Here is an 18,925-nt window from a genome sequence, read left to right as displayed (position 1 = left end):
ATTGAGCTAAGCTAACCGGCTGCTGGCTGTAGCCTTATATTTAACAGACAGATCTGAGAGTGTTATCTTCTGATCTAATTCTCATATATATATATATATATAAATATTAATATTTTCCTAAACCTTCATAAACTTTCATAAACCTTCACCTAATCTCACCTATCTGTAATGTTGATGTAAACACTGTTTTTGCTTTATACGTAAATTCAGCCATGACAAGTCTCGAACCCAGAACTGTAGACTTAACTTACTTCAGTATGTTTATTTCAAAATAAAAGATGTTTTGACAAGTGATGCAAAAGATTTCTCCCTAGCTTTGCAGACAAATTATTCAATCACAAGCATAGGCTTCTAGTTTATGGTACATAAGTACATAAGTGTGTTACCACTACCACAACATTTGGCACGATGTAAAAAAAAAATCTACGGTGGCTGTGGTGTTTGCGTCACTGAGTCCTGACAGCGAAGGCTCATTAAAGAGAATTATGATGCATATTGTGGGCCAATGGAGGATGGTTATATATACCTTGATGGGAATTGTATTCATAACTTTTACTGTGTACACAAATACTAGATTCACTAACTGATGTCTTACCACATCGTAAAGATTATGACCTACTCTGCATACAGTTAGCATCCTGAGGGTTAAAATGGGTGTATGACATCATGTGCATCAAGTACGGGAAATCTCCTGATATTTCAGGGAAGCTATTTCTCCGCCTTGCTGAACAGGTTTCCAGACTGCGTCTGACTTCACTTTTAAAACCACAGCACACTGTAAAACAAACAAACAACTGGTGTGAAAAGCAATCAATCCACGATCACATTCATCAACCAAACTGGAATCAAAATATTTGTTTACAGCAGGTTCTAATTGTTGGTACCAGCACATGAGCAACAAAACTGCTATGTGCATACAAGAATAGTATATATAGCATGAGTGTGTTTGTGTGTATGTGTGTGTGTGTGTGTGAGAGAGAGAGAGAGAGAGAGAAAGGGGTTCATAAAGACTGCGATATTCCAGATGGTCATCCTGTCACACTGGGGGAAATCACTGGCACTATTTGCTCAGCTGCTGTGCTGTTTCAGTGAATCTTCCGTGTGTACACATTTTTAAATCTACAGTCCAGAACCAGAAATAAAGAAATACACACAATTTAAGGGGTACGAAACCATATAAAGTCTGGAAACCAACCATGTAATTGCTGATACACTTTGACATATTGACCTTCCATGACCCTAAATGGTTTCTTTGTGTACTCTGATAGGTTTCCAGTGTGGGGGCCTGCGGTAATATTTCAGTGTGATGAATTTCTACATTAAACCTTGACAAGTTATACAGTTACTGATGCCACTCCTGTAAGCACAGTTTGAGTTTTTATCATGTTGAGATGATAGCTCAGGAATAAAACACAGGGTGTAAATGCTCGCTGCCTGTCCCATAACATACACATCATACATCATCAGTCCAACGAGGTCACAGGCTACTGCCACTGCATTTGGATTTATTATGACACTGCTTATCAGGCCATAAATACCTGTGTCAAAGGCATTTTGTAACAGTATTCATTGTTGTTTGTTTGAGGTTAAATGTAAATCTGTCAACATGTACATGCTTCATCCCAGCATGCATTGCAGGGATGAGTCCATCAGAGAGTTAACACATTTACACAACAACAATTAGGACAATTAGAGTTTGCAGTTGACCCTGATTTACATGTCTTTGGACTTGGACATGAACACAGGTTTAAACAGAGTAGGACTGGTGCACAGTGGTTACATGTTTTACAATCATATATTGCATGTCTGTCTGTGCTGGGAGAGGTTTCCCTTCTCTGTTGACTCTTCATGAGGTTTCTTCCATTTTTTCCCCCTGTTGAAAGCCTCATCCGAATATCACTGATTTGTGATATTGGGTGATATAAATGAAATTGACTTGACTTTACTACAGGAAATTGACAGTTGTAACCATCAGTTGTCACAGTTTTACTGACAACAATCTCTAACTCTATCTGAAAATAGTTGAAATAGGACTTGCAGTTGAATGGAAAGTAAATTCTGCCACAAACAAAGCTTCACCTCCGAGCTTTGATTTAAATTCAGTCGTAATTTCTTGATTGAATCACTACTTTCAGTAAGGGTTAAGTCTATCAGGTGGACAAGTTTGCTTTACAACAGTCCAGTGTCTCTGCTGCTTTACTATCAGAGTTTGTGTTTCTCAGACCTAGAAAGGTCTGGGGAAATCCCTCAGCTACACACACCATACAAAAAAGACATGTTACACTGCCAGTATTGTACTGGAATCTACGTCTGAAGTAATAACACACGTAACAACAAAAAGGAACATGCTCACTCGCAACGCACAGTATAGCATATATCGAAAGTAAACTATGAATGACATCATGTGTTCCCAATGTGGGGTGTGATGTAATACCTGTGCACTTGCTGCCCCACAATGGTTTATGAAGAACTTGTACATAGCAGCCTGGGGAAGCTAATTAAAACATTACTGTTTATTAGAGTTACAATTATGTTCACAGAATTGAGCCTGGGAAGGCTTTTAAGTGGAGGGAGAGTTACCGAATATGACTTTTATTAAGTAACTAGTCAGTAAGTTAGTTCTGCCAATTGTCCAAAACGATATTCTAGAAATGTTGTGAATTATCTGTGAGTCAGGTGAGTATATGGCCAAGGCGTGCCAAGCGGAGTTGATGATGAATAATCCTGCTGTAATACTGTCATTATAGCCAGAAAAACAAAATAAAAATGTTACCACTAACCAATGCTGGAGGCTGACACTTTATTCAACCCCCCTATTTAGAAATTATAAGCAGTATCTAACTATTTCATAAACGATTTATCCTTATTGAATAGTGTTCAGCCCATATAAACATAAACTCATTTCTCACTAAGTCATATATTTTTGTTCAGGTGTTACACACCAATATTTTACCATAAAAATAAAGAGTATTGAGACTATTGTCAACTGGCAACATGTCCCATGTGTCCCATTTACCACAGAGACCAAAACAAAAAGTGGGTACGGGTAAATACGTTATTAAAATAGTTACATTAAAATAGACCGTGGGATGCATACAAATATGTGAGCAAGTGTGTGTAGGACTTTTCCAATATACATTCCAGATATTACATCCATCTTTCTTCTAAAACATACAGGTAGTAATACACGTTTCTCCCATAATCTCATCACCTTCCCTCTCTGCTCTATCTTCCCCCTCCCTAGATACAATTATCACTGCATTGTTTGGTCTTTCTGCAAAAAGTGTGTCATGTTTGACTCCACCAGGATGCAAAGCCGGAAATATAGAGCCACGTCATTGTCATCCATGGCACCACTGCTGCTGCGAATAAAATTATAAGAAACCATAGCTACACCACAAGTTTTGATTCCATGAAATAAACCTTCACAAGCTAAAAAACACTCACTGAAACTCTGGCTGTTACATGAAATAGACAAGCAATCTGCCGAGAAAAAAACCCCAATTTATTTTGTAAACCACTCCCACATTAGCAACACTCTTGGCCAAAGGGGGCTTGGCCAAAAGAGTGCAAAGATATAAGAGAGCTGACGTCCAGGTGGAGCATCATTCAGGTGAGACATTTTCATGTCTCTGCCCTCTACTGCCTGAGGATACTACTTCACTGTACTAGACACAGGAATACACCTCTGACTTGACAAGGTACAGATATCTTTGTAATCCTCATTAATTCAGGTTCTGACTTGGTCTACTTGTCTTTTGCTGTCATGTGACTGTCTATCAGCGTCTGATGAGTTAGAGAAGTATGAGTGACAGCTTCTTTCACTTCTCTGTTCATGTTGTGAGTGTTGAGCTTTGATTCTGCTGGCTCACGTGTTTTCTCTTTTCAGATTGTCCTTTAAGTATGTTGGCCGAAATGGAGACGGTGAGTCAGATATTATTTTATTTTCAGTGTGTGTTTGTCTTGTTTTGTTTTTTAAAGTCAGCCCGTGAATGACAAATTTATACACCTGGATGTTTGAGTAATAGTGCTTGAAAATATTATCTTGTTAACTGTAACTGACGTGTGTAGGCTGAGGTTAAAGGGTTATTTGTAAGAGTGGCAGCTAAGCCACACATCACTGTTACATGAAATGTTGCATTGTGAACGCACAAACACTTGCATAAATTTGCAAGTCAAACTAAAACACATGGTCACACCTGGCTCATTTTCAAGACACAAACAGAGCAACACACAGCTCAGGATCAAGTTAAATATCATACACATCACCGCCGCATGTGAATGCCATTAGTGTAATTTTGGAGTTTGACAAATGTGCTATACAATAGATGGAAGAAATTAATCATATTACAAGAATCATCACTGCTGTAATATTGTGCATAAAATGGATGATTAATTGGCAATTAAATTTAAAGTGATGAAAATGATACACTGTATGATGCACCACAGCACTATAGTGCACCACAACAAAACAACAACAAAGGGTTTTCATGAAAAAAAAACAAAAAAACATCAGGTGTGCGGTCTGATAATAACCTCAGGCTGTGACTGACACGAGATAAATGCCACCCATCATGCAAAGTGTTTTCTCTCCGTCAGCATCACACAACAAAACTCCCAGAGCATGTATGATTTCTGAAAGCCGCTGTCCTGCTGTGTGTCTGTCAGATGGCTTACGTGACTGAGATCCGGCTGAGTGGAGACCGGGGTGCCTGGAGCGGAGTGGTTCCCTCCTCCTGCCCCGAGGTGGACCTGGAGGTCATCGAGGAGTACCTGCAGGAGCACTCGCTGGAGGTCCAGCCGGCACACACGCCCGCGTCACCTCCAACCACCGTAGGGCAACAGACGTACACACACTTACACCAGGGCACCAGGATCATAGGTAAGTGATGATAATGAAAACGATGCTTGTGTATTTCTACATATTTTATCTGACTGTATGTTTGGCCTGTTTCTCCATAGAGAATAGCTGGTCAGGTCAGCATCCGTATGTGTGGCACTGTGACTCTCACACTCCAAACGAGGAATATGAAGAGCAAGCCCTGCCCACAGCCTGGCCTAGTCCCCATGACAACCAATGGGTGAGTTCAAGGACCTAAATCTCGTCATAAATTAAATCTTAATTAATTTCTTAATTTCATAGCTGAATACAATTACATACCACTGTGTGACACAGTTCACATTGTGAGGCTGAATTTGGACTTTTTGATTGACTCTATTCATGATTCATGAGAATGGTTAGATTTGTGAATTATGAATATGTTTTTATATGTGTTTGCTTCAGGACCACATTTCACACTCCAATGAGACACTCGCATACATCGACTCAGACTCCCAGTCCAGTAGCTCCCAATACCAAGATTCCCCATCACCATCATCTGACAGTGGAGGCAGGAAGGAGAAGAGAAGAGACTCCCTGCCTCTCGCCCCTCTTTCAGGTATACAACCACAAACACACATGTCTCCACATGTGTACCAAAACCCTCAACAATACAAAACTTCAACATGTCTACACACCAAAACTTCTGCGTATTTAGTGAAAAGCCCTCTGTTGGGGCAAAAACATGTTCACACATACACACATGTATGAGTCACTGTCACCTCATATTTGTATTGACATCCCCTTCCTCCTTGGCAGGAAAGAGGAAGGAGCGGTTGTTCCAATTCCTGTTCGAGATGCTCCAGACGCCATCGATGCGGAGCTGCATCTGGTGGGTCCAATCCTCCGCCGGCACGTTCCAGTTCTCCTCTCAAAACAAGGAGCGCCTGGCGCAGCTGTGGGGCCGGCGAAAGGGTAACCGCAAGACCATGACCTACCAGAAGATGGCACGGGCCCTGAGGAACTACGCCCGTACCGGCGAGATCCAGAAGGTGAAGAGGAAGCTCACATACCGGTTCGATGAGAAGACGCTGAGAGGCCTACAAGGAGACTCTAATACAGTGTAGGAAGCATGATGGAGAGTGTGTATAAGCATAGAAATAGAATAAGCACAATGGGTATTTAGAGAAAACCGCAGCGGTCGTCCCTTTAATGTCCTTTCTGCTGATTCTGATTCTATGGCATGTAGAAACAAATGAATACTAAGTATTTGAAATGCCAGGAGATGACACAGTGTGGTTCAGAGCTTTCTGTAAATACAGAACCATATTGGAGTTGGTCGAAGGGGAAATTTTGATAGTGATGCGCGAAAGCACTGGATAGGCAATGTGTGAAAAGTCAGCTGGCATTAAAAATTACGTAAATCTAAAAGGTTATATCATAATATCTACTTTATAAGTAGAACTTAAATCCTTCTTAAAATAAAAGTTGTGGTCTTTTTTGTGATTCTGTATTGCAGATGTTCAGCAGATATAAGATCATTTTATAGACTTCTTAACACAATTAGGTTGTGTAAACATGATCTGTTGGTGTTAAAATATATTTTTTTAAGATGAATGAATAAATCTGAAAATATTTTCAGAACACCTGATGTGGTGATTTGTCAATCTATCTATCTGTCTGTCTGTCTGTCTGTCTGTCTGTCTATATGAACAAAGATGTACTGTGTGGTGCATATCAGCCAAGCAAACACAGATGTGCTTATCACCTGAAGCAAACATACACAGACATATACATACCAACACACACCCGTAGCCAAAATTGTATGCAAAGTAAGTATGTATTGAAAAACCTCCATTAAAAAAAAACAAAAACAGACCTGTTAATCAGTAACATCCACAATTTTCCTCACATGAGTAGCAGGACACACACACACACACACACTGAACACATTTAAGATGTTGAGTAGTACTCTCTTGTATGAAGCTGCCAAAATAAAGCAATTTAATTTCCATAGTCAAATGATGGGGCCACACACATATATGCTGAACACCACGTGACACGGGGGCAAATTACATAATATTCAACACACATGGACTGTCCTTCCTGACTGCAGGATAGTTTATACTGTTTTTTGTTCTGGTAATCGTCACAAACTTGTTCTGGAGAGACAGATTTACAGTAATGAATTGTGGAAAGTAACTGCAAACAGTACATTTACTCAAGTACTGTACTGAGGTAGGATTTTGCGTTACTAGGACTTTACAGGAGTATTTCCATTTTATGCTACTTTACTACATTTCTGAGGGAAATATTGTACCTAGCTTAGCTTTAGTTACTAGGTACTTTCCAGATTTAGATTTTACACATAAAACATGTGATCAACTCATAAAATGTGATGCATTATGACAGATCAAACTACCCAACAACATATAAAGTAGTTCAAACAGTTACAACATTAAAATACTGCTTACAAATGAATACATTCGTAATATAATACATATCAAAATATGATACTTTTGACATGATTTTGAGTATAATTGATTTTAAGAAGATTTACCTTTACTTGTTATTCAGTATTTCTAAATGTTGTATTACTAATTTACTCAAGTCAAAATTTGAGTACTGCTGGCGATATCAAACACACCTGTTGTGTGAAAAATGTGCCATGGTTCATTCAGAAGCCCTCTCCTCTACTGAGGCACATTCATTAGAGTGAGGGAAGGATTTTCACTCACTGATGAAATACAGATGGCGTCTCCGTGGAGTGCACGCCTGTTGTTGTGGGTCCACACAGAAGCGCATGCATGTTTGCATATAAAAAGCATCTGTTCAATGCTTTTCTGGTCATTTGAAGCCAAGAGCTAAAAGCAGGAACTCGCTATCTGAACAGCAAACACAGGATTATGTTGGACCAAACTCTCGCTGTGGAATTCAACCCACCTGTGTACGGCCTTCAAGGAAACCTGCTCTATCAAACTTCATAGCTTGTCTGTCTGCCCGGGTCTCCATCTTCAGTGATGGCTGAATGGAGTTGGGTGGCCTACACAGTCCTAGAGGTGCTGATTGCCGTGGCCTGTTGCCTCGGCAATGTGTTGGTGGTATGTGCGGTGTGCGTCGGTATCCGGGATTCCCTTCGAGAGCCAACCTTCTGCTTCCTCGTTTCCTTGGCAGTGGCTGACTTCCTAGTGGGTGTGGCCGCTGTGCCCCTGTCTGTGCTATTGGATGGCTGGGCGAGTCTGACCCCTGACCTGTGCCTATTTCTCAGCTGTGTAGTGCTGGTGCTGACTCAGGCCTCTGTGCTGTCACTGCTAGCTATCGCCGTGGACCGATACCTCCGGTTACACACACCGCTCAGGTGAGGTTTCCATTCTGAAACACTGGTTCACAGGTAGAAAAGCTACATGGTTGGAAAAAAATCCTCTCTCTTTCATTCCTTCTTTCTCAGATACAAAGCCCTGGCCACACAGAGGCGTACATGGATGGCTGTGACTGTGTGCTGGACACTTTCCTGCCTACTCGGGTTCACCCCTCTGTTTGGCTGGAACAACTACTCCTCTCTAGCATCTGATTCCACAAATACATCTTCCCCTTCCGTCATCCCTCCACCCTGCACCTTCCTCTCAGTTATCTCCCTCCCCTTCATGGTGTACTTCAACTTCCTGGGATGTGTCATGGCACCCCTGCTGGTCATGACCCTCCTCTACACGCGAATCTTCTGGAGCCTGCAGGGCCGTCTGAAGGAGAGCTGTCCTCAAGCCCAGGCCTCTCTGCTCAGGGAGAAGAGGCTGGCCTGCTCCCTGGCTCTGGTTCTCATTTTGTTTGCCGTCTGTTGGATTCCTCTGCACCTGATGAACTGTCTGCTGCTGTTCCATGGTCCTCAGGCTGTCACGCAGTGGACACTTTACACAGGTAGGTGACAGTAGCTTTTCTAGTGCTTACACAGTCTGCACTTGGTCGTTTTTTTATTGTCACGTTGAGGGATTTGTTTGCAAAGTTCCCCTTTAATAGGCTTTAAATGCTTTTTCTGACAGTAACAAATCCATTTTTTCCCAGGTATTCTCCTGTCTCATGCCAACTCAGCGGTCAACCCTGTGGTCTATGCTTATCGCATCCCAAAGATCCAACAGGCCTACAGTCAAATATGGAGGCGCTTCCTCGTGAACATAAACTGTTGCCATGGGGACGAGCAAGCTGGCCAATCAAGAACAGGCAGCCGAGCCAATCACACAGAGATTTGTGGATCAGGAGGGAAGACGACGCCCTAACAAAAGGACCACAGGGTCAATATAAGTCCAGTATGTTTGAGGTTTGAGTTTGTCAGAAGGTTTTTTTCTCATTCACACAAGAAAATGTCCAACAATCATTTAAGGCTTTATTACAGATAAACAACTGAGGAAATACAGGCAGCCAGTGAGTGTCTGAATTTGAATGAAACCCTACATACTCTTAGTCTGCATGGCATTCGGCCACTTACCCCTCGTCTGCAAACTTTATTTAAGTCAAAGCTATCTCATATGTCTCCACTAGAGGGTGCTCTAGACTAACACACTCACTAGCTGCTGCTGTACACAAACCATGAAACCATCAGAATTGCAGTAGGTGACAAACAAACAATTTCATTAAATCTCATTCACTGATTTTTTACTGATTTGAGGCAAGTATAACTTTATTGAGATGTACATATTTTTGAGTCAATGCATCGCTAACCCTTTTTGCAGCACATATCTACTTGCTCCTTTTTTAAGAATAAAGGTGACACTTTCGTCATGAGAGTGTGCGGGACGTTCATGAGTGTTCAGTGAGCTCCTCAGGGAAGGCAATAGACTGTATAGTTATCACCTGAGCAGGGTGCAATCCCACCCACCAAACTATACAACCTACTACCTCACCCTGACAGAGCCCAAATCAAACACGCCACACGTTCACGTCCTGTTAGGGGACATGAAATCTGATTCAGCTGCTCTAGCAAAAAAAAAACAATGCTTGTCACATTATGGTGATTGCAGCGAGCGTATGTTTTGATTGGACAGCATGATTGCCCATCCGGAGATGATAGTCGGCGAGTGGCTGACTCTGCTGTCTCCTTGGGAAAGACAGTAGATTGTATAGTTATCTCAAAAAGAGGTTACACAACCCCACAACTATTCAATCTACTACCTCAGCCCCAAGGACAGCATCCACGTTGCTTCAGCATCAAAGATCCACAAAGGTAACTGTCCTGCAATGGTACAAAGAAAAAGAGACAGAGAGGGTTATCTTAACTAACTATTCTTCTGTGTAAAATACATACAAGATAAAACTGGGTAGGACTGTCAATTTTGAAGTGCATATTTACGTTACATTTTCGACCGATGTGTTAAATTTCAGGAGTGTCATCGTGTTTTCTGTTTTATCTCTGTGTCTGACTCTTTGTTTTGGTTCCTGGAAATGGTTCAAAATCACAACTTGCGGCTAGTGCTTTGTGACAACAAGTCTCCAACTGCCAAGATTTGGAGAAACATTTATCACTTCTTAACAAAAGAAAACCTGAGATTTTGCATATTGGCACATCCTCACCGATCAACGAGCTTCTTGTTTTTGTATGCGGAGCTGAATGTCTTTCAGGAATCAGTTCCATTAAAATAAGTCAAAGACAAATAATTTAACGGTAAGCAGACATCGGAAAGTGAGAGCACTAATGTGTGAAAGCCCAACAAACAACTCACTGGCTTCCTGAGACTGGCATGTGATCGAAAGAAAAAAAAAAGAGCTGCTCGACTCGTGCCAGGAATTCGTTTCCGTTTTTGCCAAAAACTGAGCTCATTCCAGTGGGCTATCCCTGTGTAGGCTGGCTGCTGCTTCTCAGACGGAGGTACACACACAGATGCCTGCAAATATGGCTTCCACCAGCTGCCTCTGATTGAATACAAGGCTGGGATTCTGCCCCCCAAAACACAACAAGGAAACACAAAATGGCGTCTCGCACATCGGCCATTTTAGGTCTGCTTAAAAACACTATACGGTCTACCTTTTGGGTTCTTTTTTCCGAGCCTGCTGCCCCATGATTAAGAGAGAGCGGCTGTTCAATCGAGAGTGATGGAGAATCAATCTTGTGCCAAGCACTGAGACCGAGCCAACAGACGCAGGTTCACTATCACGGGTACAAAGTAAGCAAGTCTGACCATACTTATCAGACAGCTGGAAAGTTTACAGAGAAAAGGCATCATCGCATACAGCACCTCCATGTTCCTGTGAATTTACTCGCACCGTTCAGCTTTGGTTCAATCTAAACGTTGGCACTCACACTGAACATGGAGATTGTATTTTTGATTTCTTACACTTTTATTAATTTCACAAAGAAAGGCCTTGCTCATCCTCACACAGCCAACTGCTTAACTCTTATGGGATAAAGGTTGGGATGGGCCAGTGGGTTAACATGGCAGTGACTGAAGGGTTAATGAGTGCCAGACTAAATGCCAGACCTGGGCCTCAGATAGACAGAGAAGGGGTTAGGAGGTACACTGCTTGCATAAATTAGCATACAGTCACAACCCCTGAGACTTGATCCAGACCAGCCCATAGTTAGCATGCAGTAGACCCTGCTAGACTGATTACAGACGACCAGACAGACAGAAGGGGGGTGGGGGTGTGTTGGCATGATGCCCAACTCTGCCACCGTGCCAGTGACAGATCTATGAGCTCTGTTTGGTTGCCGAGAAAAGTCCCCTCACTGGAGCTGTATTCGGAGGACAAGGGTAGCAGACTAATAGTGATATGACACAGTGTACTGGGGGGGGGGGGTCAAATCAATGAAGATTTAACAGGACATCTGAGCACGGCCTCAAAGGGGGAAAAAAAGATTTAAACATTAAATGCTTGTGGGGAATTCTGTGCTTCTGGGTTAATTGCAAAAACTGGCGTCCCGTTCCCTGCACAACTCCCGACTGTTTTGGAAACACTGAGGCCAAACTCGGTCAGTCATGTGAGCTCTATTGGGCGCTGCTGTCTGTGGTCGTGGACTTTGTCTATGGCACATAAAAGGGGCACACATGGCTCGGCGGGGGGAAATCATTTTCTCTGTCAACAGCTTCAAAATAAATGTGCCTCCAGCCAGTGGGGCAGCCGAGAGGATCTTGAAGACAAGATGAGAGAGGCAAGAAATGTGGCCTATTGCGTTAATCTCATCTGTCTATCAGACAGTCTGTCTGTGCATCTGTCACAGCAGAATTATGGCTAAATGGTAGTAAATTCATATTAGGAGTATTCTGTGAAAGCCAAGAAACACAGACCTTGTTCTCTCTTGTCCTCCGATTATGCCGCTCTGCTGTGAACAACCAGGATATATTTTTCTGGGGACAATTTCCTGCTTTAGTATGTTCATCGTTCTTTGGGTGACAGTTACATGGATTTCTTTTGGGGATTTCCAAAAACCTCATGTCAGTTGGACTTTTTAGCTTTTAAAGTTTCAAACAGATCTACAGCAACAGCAGCTATGAAACCCACACATGCAACATCCAATGTTTGTTTTAAATACATTTTATAATACTGCCTCAACTATAAAATAGATGTTATAATCAAATAATCTTTTATCTTATTATCAAAATCAAAATGGCTGCTAAATTGAATTACCAGTGTTTCTAATACAGGTTTAACAAACTTCTAACATCAACCTTCAGTGCTATCAGAACACACGCCATCTTTAACAAATCAAAACCCAATGCGAAAATGAAGAGGAAAAATATTGTGGCAACAATAGGCCTTAGCTTCCTCCCCTGCACTGTGAAAGGATGCGGGATTCGTCAGATTTATCCCTCACCCGATACAAACGACGTAAACACACACAATTACTCAGCAAATCCCCAAACACGAACAGCACACTCAGTTGCCAACAAAACTCCGAATTGGAGCAGATTTTCGCAGGAAGCAGAGGCAGGGAAATACCTATTGGATTGCCTGGTCCCTTGGTCCGCGAGACAGGAAGAATGCTTGGCAGACACAACGGACGGGGCACCAGACGATTGGTACAGGTTCTTGTGTGTTTCTCTCTCTCTCTCTCTATCTCTCTCTCTCTCTGAGCTTTGTGCCAAGAATGGGCAGTGTCTGTGTGCCAGGCAGAATTTCAATGAGGGAGGAAGGAGGTGGTGATGGTGGTGGGCAAAGAGGCGGAGGAGCGGTGTGGGGGAGCTGGAGTTGGCAGAGGAAGTATGCCACACAATAAATGGCAGGATGAAGAATTCCCACAGTTAAAAAGACGCAGAACGGATGTCTTGTCTTACTCGTGTCCAGTCTTAATCTGGAGGAAAATTGCGTCCAGGCATCTGGCAGATACGAGGAAGAGGGCTGATCCTCAATAGAGCGCTATGGTTATTTTATCATACCTGCTTTTTCATCTTCCTCACTCCCTGAGGAATGCCTGATTCCTACATTAAAGGACGAAGGACGGGAGCACTGAGCCTCCTCCGTGCCCACTTGGCATGGTGCCCGCTCTGATGTTCTGTATATCCTCATTAACCAAGCGCAAACACACAAGGCTCATGCTCACATGCATGCGTGTATACAGAAATACGCTGCCAAATGGTAGACAAAACACAGTTGCTTGACCCGTGTACACGAAAAAGAAGCTGATCCTATCTGATCCCGATTTACTAAATGTTAATTCAATGAAAATGTTTCCAGTCCAGCTTTGCCATCAACTCCTCTGTTTTGTGAGCTAGAGGGCTGCACACACGCACAAATGTTGGACTCACAGGCATAAGAGCTAGGTAAACATGTTTGATGAAAAGATAGCATGACCCAGATAAGGCAGGAGTATAAGGGAGCCATTGTGTTGACTATCACAGTGTCCAACAAACATTTCAACCATAGATACACACACAGAAGCTGAGTTGAATAATCAGTATTAAAAAAGGCGGCAGCACGCACTTGTTATACTTTTTTGTCTCCAATTTTTAGATGTATGCTTAAACATCTCAGGTTAGATTTCAAGCAAAACATGTATATGAATTCGTCACTTAAAGAGAGAGAGAGTTATTAGCCTATAAAAGATACATCATTTTTGAATCACTTGTGTATTAGCTACAATATACCCTCTGACTACCCAGATGGCCAGATGTGTTTCTAAAACCTCTAAATGAAGAAGATATACATCAATGGTTTCTGTCCTCCTCTTCATTTACTCTCTCTATCCACTCTCTTCTTTTCCACTTGTCCATGCTTTTGCTAATGTGCTGATGAGATGTGTGGTTACCATGGTTTCAAATGTTTCTGATAGCTCAGATGCCTGGCCTGGCATGTTGCTACACGCCCACATGTTACAGCATTCACAAATGCCACACAGACCAGGCCATACACACAAACACACTTTGAAAGGTATGCCCTTTCAAAGAGGGTGTGCATGCATATTTGTGTGCATGTACACAAATAGTATGCGTGCAAGAGTGCAACGTGGTGTGTGTCAGTACGAAACAGCTGCAGCTTCCTGCATGAGAAGAGAGACTTCCTGTTGCCTCGCTGCAAACCGCGGCCGGTCAGCCAAGATATCAGCCAATCAGCTATGTTGAGGCTGAATGCAGGAAGTTAGCCTGACTGCCTCTAGGAGGAAAACTCAGAAACATTATGAGGCAACACGATAAGTTCATCTGAGGATAAGAGAGGGGCGGGGAAAGAGCTCTCCCACTCCTACCTCTCTTTCTGTCTCTGTCGCCCTTGTTCTCTTTCTTTTGCTCCAGCTTCTTCTTTCTTAACATTTTCCTCTCATCACTGTCACATGTCGATATACATAAAGAGAGGTTCTTTGGGTCCTTTTTTAAAAAAGAAATTTTATGAATTAATTTGCTGCTTAATGCCACAGCAGAGCAATTTGAAATGACAGAGGTTGACGTAGGGGAATTAGGAGTAGTATACCCACAAATTGTGAGGGGCATGTTGTAAGAGTCTGCCCATATTCACTGTTTCTTAAACACGTGGCACGAAGGCGCCATCTTAACACCAACCCGTATTTAGATCAAGATACAGTACTGACAATATGATTTCTAATTGTACATACAGTATGCAGATATTTCATATAATTTAATCCGTATTACATTTCCCCTCTAAAAGTCGGTTGTAAGATCAAATTAGTTGTTGATTAATTTACATATCCTATTTTATCTCATTCGGACTGTGCTACATTGATATTTTGCTTTTGCTTCATGGCATTCCGGCCTGTGACATGAGACTGTAATCAAAACATGCAGTGTAATATTAATAATGTGCTTGTTTTCTTGCAGCTGAGTGAGATACACAGCAATCAGACAAATGCTACTGTTTACGTTTACATTTTTTTTCTTTTCCGACAGGCGGGTCGCACTGGTAATAACAAATCAACAGCTTTACTGATAAAATGAGAAAGAACCACTGAAGAACACCAACACTAAACTACAATTTTTTGCTTCACAATGTGCCCTTTCACAGCGCGTTCATCTGACCTAACTCGGTTTCATTTCTGCCTCGGTTTCCTCAGAAGTGCAAAGTATCATACACAGTAGCCTATGACGCAGTGTGTCAAGGCATACGTTGCAGATGCCACCTTTAAACAGTCACACCTTTAGATCACAGAAAGATAAAACTCACGCGCATGTTCCTGTGAAACAACTGCCACATATCTGAGTTTTCACAGTGGCAGAGAGTGCAAACAGCGTGTGAAGGGCACGAGAAACAAAGTAAATATTGCCCTCCTATTAGATATAACAACGGCTCTGGATGATAAGAGACCTGCCAAGTGTCTCGCTTGTCCTGCGGGTGCAGCTCCTCAACACTGGTCAGCAGCTAAACTTGTACTGACCTGAACACAACAACAGCTCTCTGGCCCGGTCGACCCTCTGAGGTCAGAAAGTAACCGAGAAGGCCTGTCCTTCATCCTGCCAGTCTACAAAGAGACACCTGTTCAGAACGGAAAGCCACAGAAAGACGGTTCACCGCCCTGTCAGAGCCTGCTGTCCTAGAGCAGAGAGGGGAGAGGAAGAGGGGGACAGGGACACAGAAAAAACAGATAATGGAAGCAGGAGAAAGAAGATTTTCAGCAGGGAGTCAGGGAGTCCCTCTGAGCTCTAGAAAAGTTTCTCCTGTTATGTCCATTGAGCCAAAATGGCGGCGAGCGGAGTGCAGCGTGGCAACCAACGACGATAGACACATTTACAGGAGGAAGACCATGATGGAGGACAGAGAAGAGGGCGAGAGGGACTGGAGGAGACAGATTGCAGGGCAGTGAAAAAGACGGGAAGAGGTTCGTGGGATAAAAAAGAAAAATACCTGGAGCCTGTACGTGAGCGGCGGGCTGGGCCGGAGGACTGGAGGAGAAGAGGGCCGTGATGGCGGGAAGAAGGGAAAAGAGAGGAGTAGAGCACACCCTCTGAGAGCTACACCCCCTTCCCACAATCCCCTCCTACTGGCGTGAGTGCGTCTGTCCGTACACAGGGTGACAGAGGGACGTCTGCTCGCACACACACAAAACGCACACAAGCCACGGTATCAAACTCAGAAAGAGAAAAGCTCCAAAACAGACTCACAATAGACTCACATTTACTTGCAGTTGCGTACGACCAAAACGGAGACAGACACACAGACACGCAGACAGAGGACACTTCAAAACACAAACACACACATAATCAATTCGCCAGCCTTTGGATCGCCCTCTGCTCTGCCCTGTGCTGTGTTTGCCTCGGTCCGCCTGCCCACTTTGGCACTGCTGCCAAGAGGGAAGGGGAGAAAAAGGAGGGGAGGAGGTGGAGTGGTGGGGGGGGGGTGTAGAGACACAGAAAGAGGAAGGGAGGGACATGCTGTAGCGAGAGAAGGGTGAACAGAAAGAGGAGGAGTCAGAGAAAAAGAGTTAAGGAAGAGAGTGAGACACAGAAAGACAAGAAAAGAGAAGAGGCGTAAACTGTCGTGAGCAGACGCTGTGACACAAAACAGTGGCACAGCAGCTCTGAGCATTTGTACGTTAAATCATCCAGCATCCAAAAACACATCTCTCACCTTGTACTGTACTTATATTATCCTGCAGCGACAGACAGATGGCGAGAGAGACAAGCAGATCCCGACACTTCTGCCATATTGTTCCACCTCACCATATCTGTACAATCAATGGATCAAAAAAAGCCCAAACTGGCTTAAAGATTCGAACTCTAAACTGACGGACATTTGTCGTCAAGTTCTCCTGCCTCAAAGAGGAGTCCCTGGAGAGTTACTGTCTTTTTTTCAACATCTTTATTCTGCCTGCTTTTCTCTGCGTCTCCCTTTATCCCTCCGTCAATTTGTCCTCTCCCTCCATCGGGGATAATATCTGCCCTCCTCAGTGGGAGGGGTTTCAGGGAGTTCAGCTAAATGAATCAATGAGCGAGGAGGGTGGACATTTCAGAGAATGTCACTTTTTTTCCCCCCCAGCCGTTGGCATCTTTCCCAGGTCTCCCTTTGCTTTCTCACACCAGCAAGACAGTTGAACAGCAATGCAGATCTTGGAGAAGCGAGCTGTCGCCTCTAGATGACCTCAATCATTAGGAGAGAAAACATAAATCCATCTGTTCATAAATGGCCAACCTTCTCTATAGCCTGCTCTCAGACCAATCAGGTGCGTTTGAGCGGGTATCCCAAGCCGAGCCAACCAATCAGAGCTCACTTCTGAGCTGACGTTAGTTTGAAAATATGAATTCTAAAAAACAGGAACACTTTTTGCCATTAAATAGCAAACAAATACTTTTTCTCTTATTCTAAAACTCCCTCTCAACCACTTGAAGACATAAAACAAAGCTTGTTCCGTCTTTGGCAATTGAAACAGTTAATTCCCTGTTTGCAGCAGCTGTAATACTATAGTTATTGAGTCCTCAAACTGACCAAACACACACATTTTTGGAGGGTTCTCCCAGTCCTCAAACACTCACCGCGGAGACAAAACAGACCACAATAGTCCAGCTTCTCTGCTTAAACTCCACGAGTCTTTTCGCGAAGATAGGACAATGGACACACACACACACATTCATACTGTACACAGGCACACACACACACACACACACACACACGTGGTGCGAACAATCCGGTTCTTCCATGGAGGCTCAGATTCAGCCAGCAGGTTGGACAGCCCCTCAACCTGACGTCACGTCTCCTTTGTTGTTTATGCATTTATTTCTCTCCTCAGCTGAACTCTCTGAACCCAAAGCCCCCCCCCACCCCTGTCCTGTCCTCCAGCCCTACACTTGCCCCCTGCCAACGAAGGCGGGCAAATACAGTATGGCTTTAACAAGGAATAAGAAAAGAAAGAGACACAGACAGACACAGAGAAGAGAGAGACAGGGAGACGGAGAGAAAGGAGCTTAGATGTCTCTCTCACTTTTTCTTTTCCTCCTTTTCTTCTTCGATCGCTCCCTGTGTCTCTTCCTGCTTGGCTTGTAAAAGTTTCAGCTGCATGGCGGGCCGGCCTCTTTTGGCAGCCGTCCAACTCTTGACTCTCCTGTCCCCTTGCAAGAGAGAGAAGGAGGGGAGGACAAATATAGTTACAGCTCGACTGTACTGTACAGTTGTAGAGGCAGATGTACTCTGAATGCACTGTGACCATTTAAATTTCACACTAACAGACATAGGAAGAGAGACGTTTGTGACATTCCTGCAGCATTTATAATGAGCAACAGTGACGCATTGTACAGCAGATCTCATGTCAAACGCAAGCTAATCGTTGCTCCAGACATCATGCAGAGTTTCAAAAGGCCGTGCCACAGTTGGGATGTCAGTCTGCCTTTAACTGAGAGTGACAGTTGAATCTGATAACAGTGTGTTTCGGTGCTCACACCCAGTTCACACAGGGACGCTCTCGCTTTGTTATTTCTCCAGGTATCGATAACACGAGCAGCTCGGTTGCTTGTATGTACATAAAAGATTTACACGTGAACACGGGAGCATTCAAATATTTGCATTATTTTAAAACACAAAGCTCAGAGGGCCTTCTTTTTCATTGCATAGGTACACCAGATTGAGGATATAGTGTTACTGATTTACTCACCTCAGCTTGGTGCACAGGTGTTTTAATGCTGTAACGTTGAGGTAGTTTATCAGGAAAAGTAGCTTAATCATTAAATAATCATTGCCTCTAAACGGTAG

General features: G+C 43.2%; 2 protein-coding genes across 2 annotated transcripts; both read left to right on the top strand.

The window, feature by feature from the left end:
- The first annotated feature begins 3,903 nt into the window (after positions 1 to 3,903).
- Positions 3,904 to 6,095, top strand: LOC139289568 (transcription factor Spi-B). Its single transcript, XM_070911200.1, has 5 exons — positions 3,904 to 3,924; positions 4,669 to 4,882; positions 4,963 to 5,081; positions 5,285 to 5,438; positions 5,639 to 6,095. Exons 1-5 carry the CDS (start codon positions 3,904 to 3,906, stop codon positions 5,944 to 5,946), a joined length of 816 nt encoding a protein of 271 aa, XP_070767301.1. The 3' UTR covers positions 5,947 to 6,095.
- A 1,744-nt stretch (positions 6,096 to 7,839) lies between these two features.
- LOC139289178 (adenosine receptor A1) lies at positions 7,840 to 9,087 on the top strand. The gene is made up of 3 exons (XM_070910713.1): positions 7,840 to 8,177; positions 8,268 to 8,731; positions 8,876 to 9,087. Exons 1-3 carry the CDS (start codon positions 7,840 to 7,842, stop codon positions 9,085 to 9,087), a joined length of 1,014 nt encoding a protein of 337 aa, XP_070766814.1.
- The last annotated feature ends 9,838 nt before the right edge of the window (positions 9,088 to 18,925 follow it).

The sequence above is a fragment of the Enoplosus armatus genome, chromosome 8 (genome assembly GCF_043641665.1).
Source record: "Enoplosus armatus isolate fEnoArm2 chromosome 8, fEnoArm2.hap1, whole genome shotgun sequence".
Classification (NCBI taxonomy): Eukaryota; Metazoa; Chordata; class Actinopteri; order Centrarchiformes; family Enoplosidae; genus Enoplosus; species Enoplosus armatus.
This window is presented reverse-complemented; position numbering and strand designations above follow the sequence as displayed.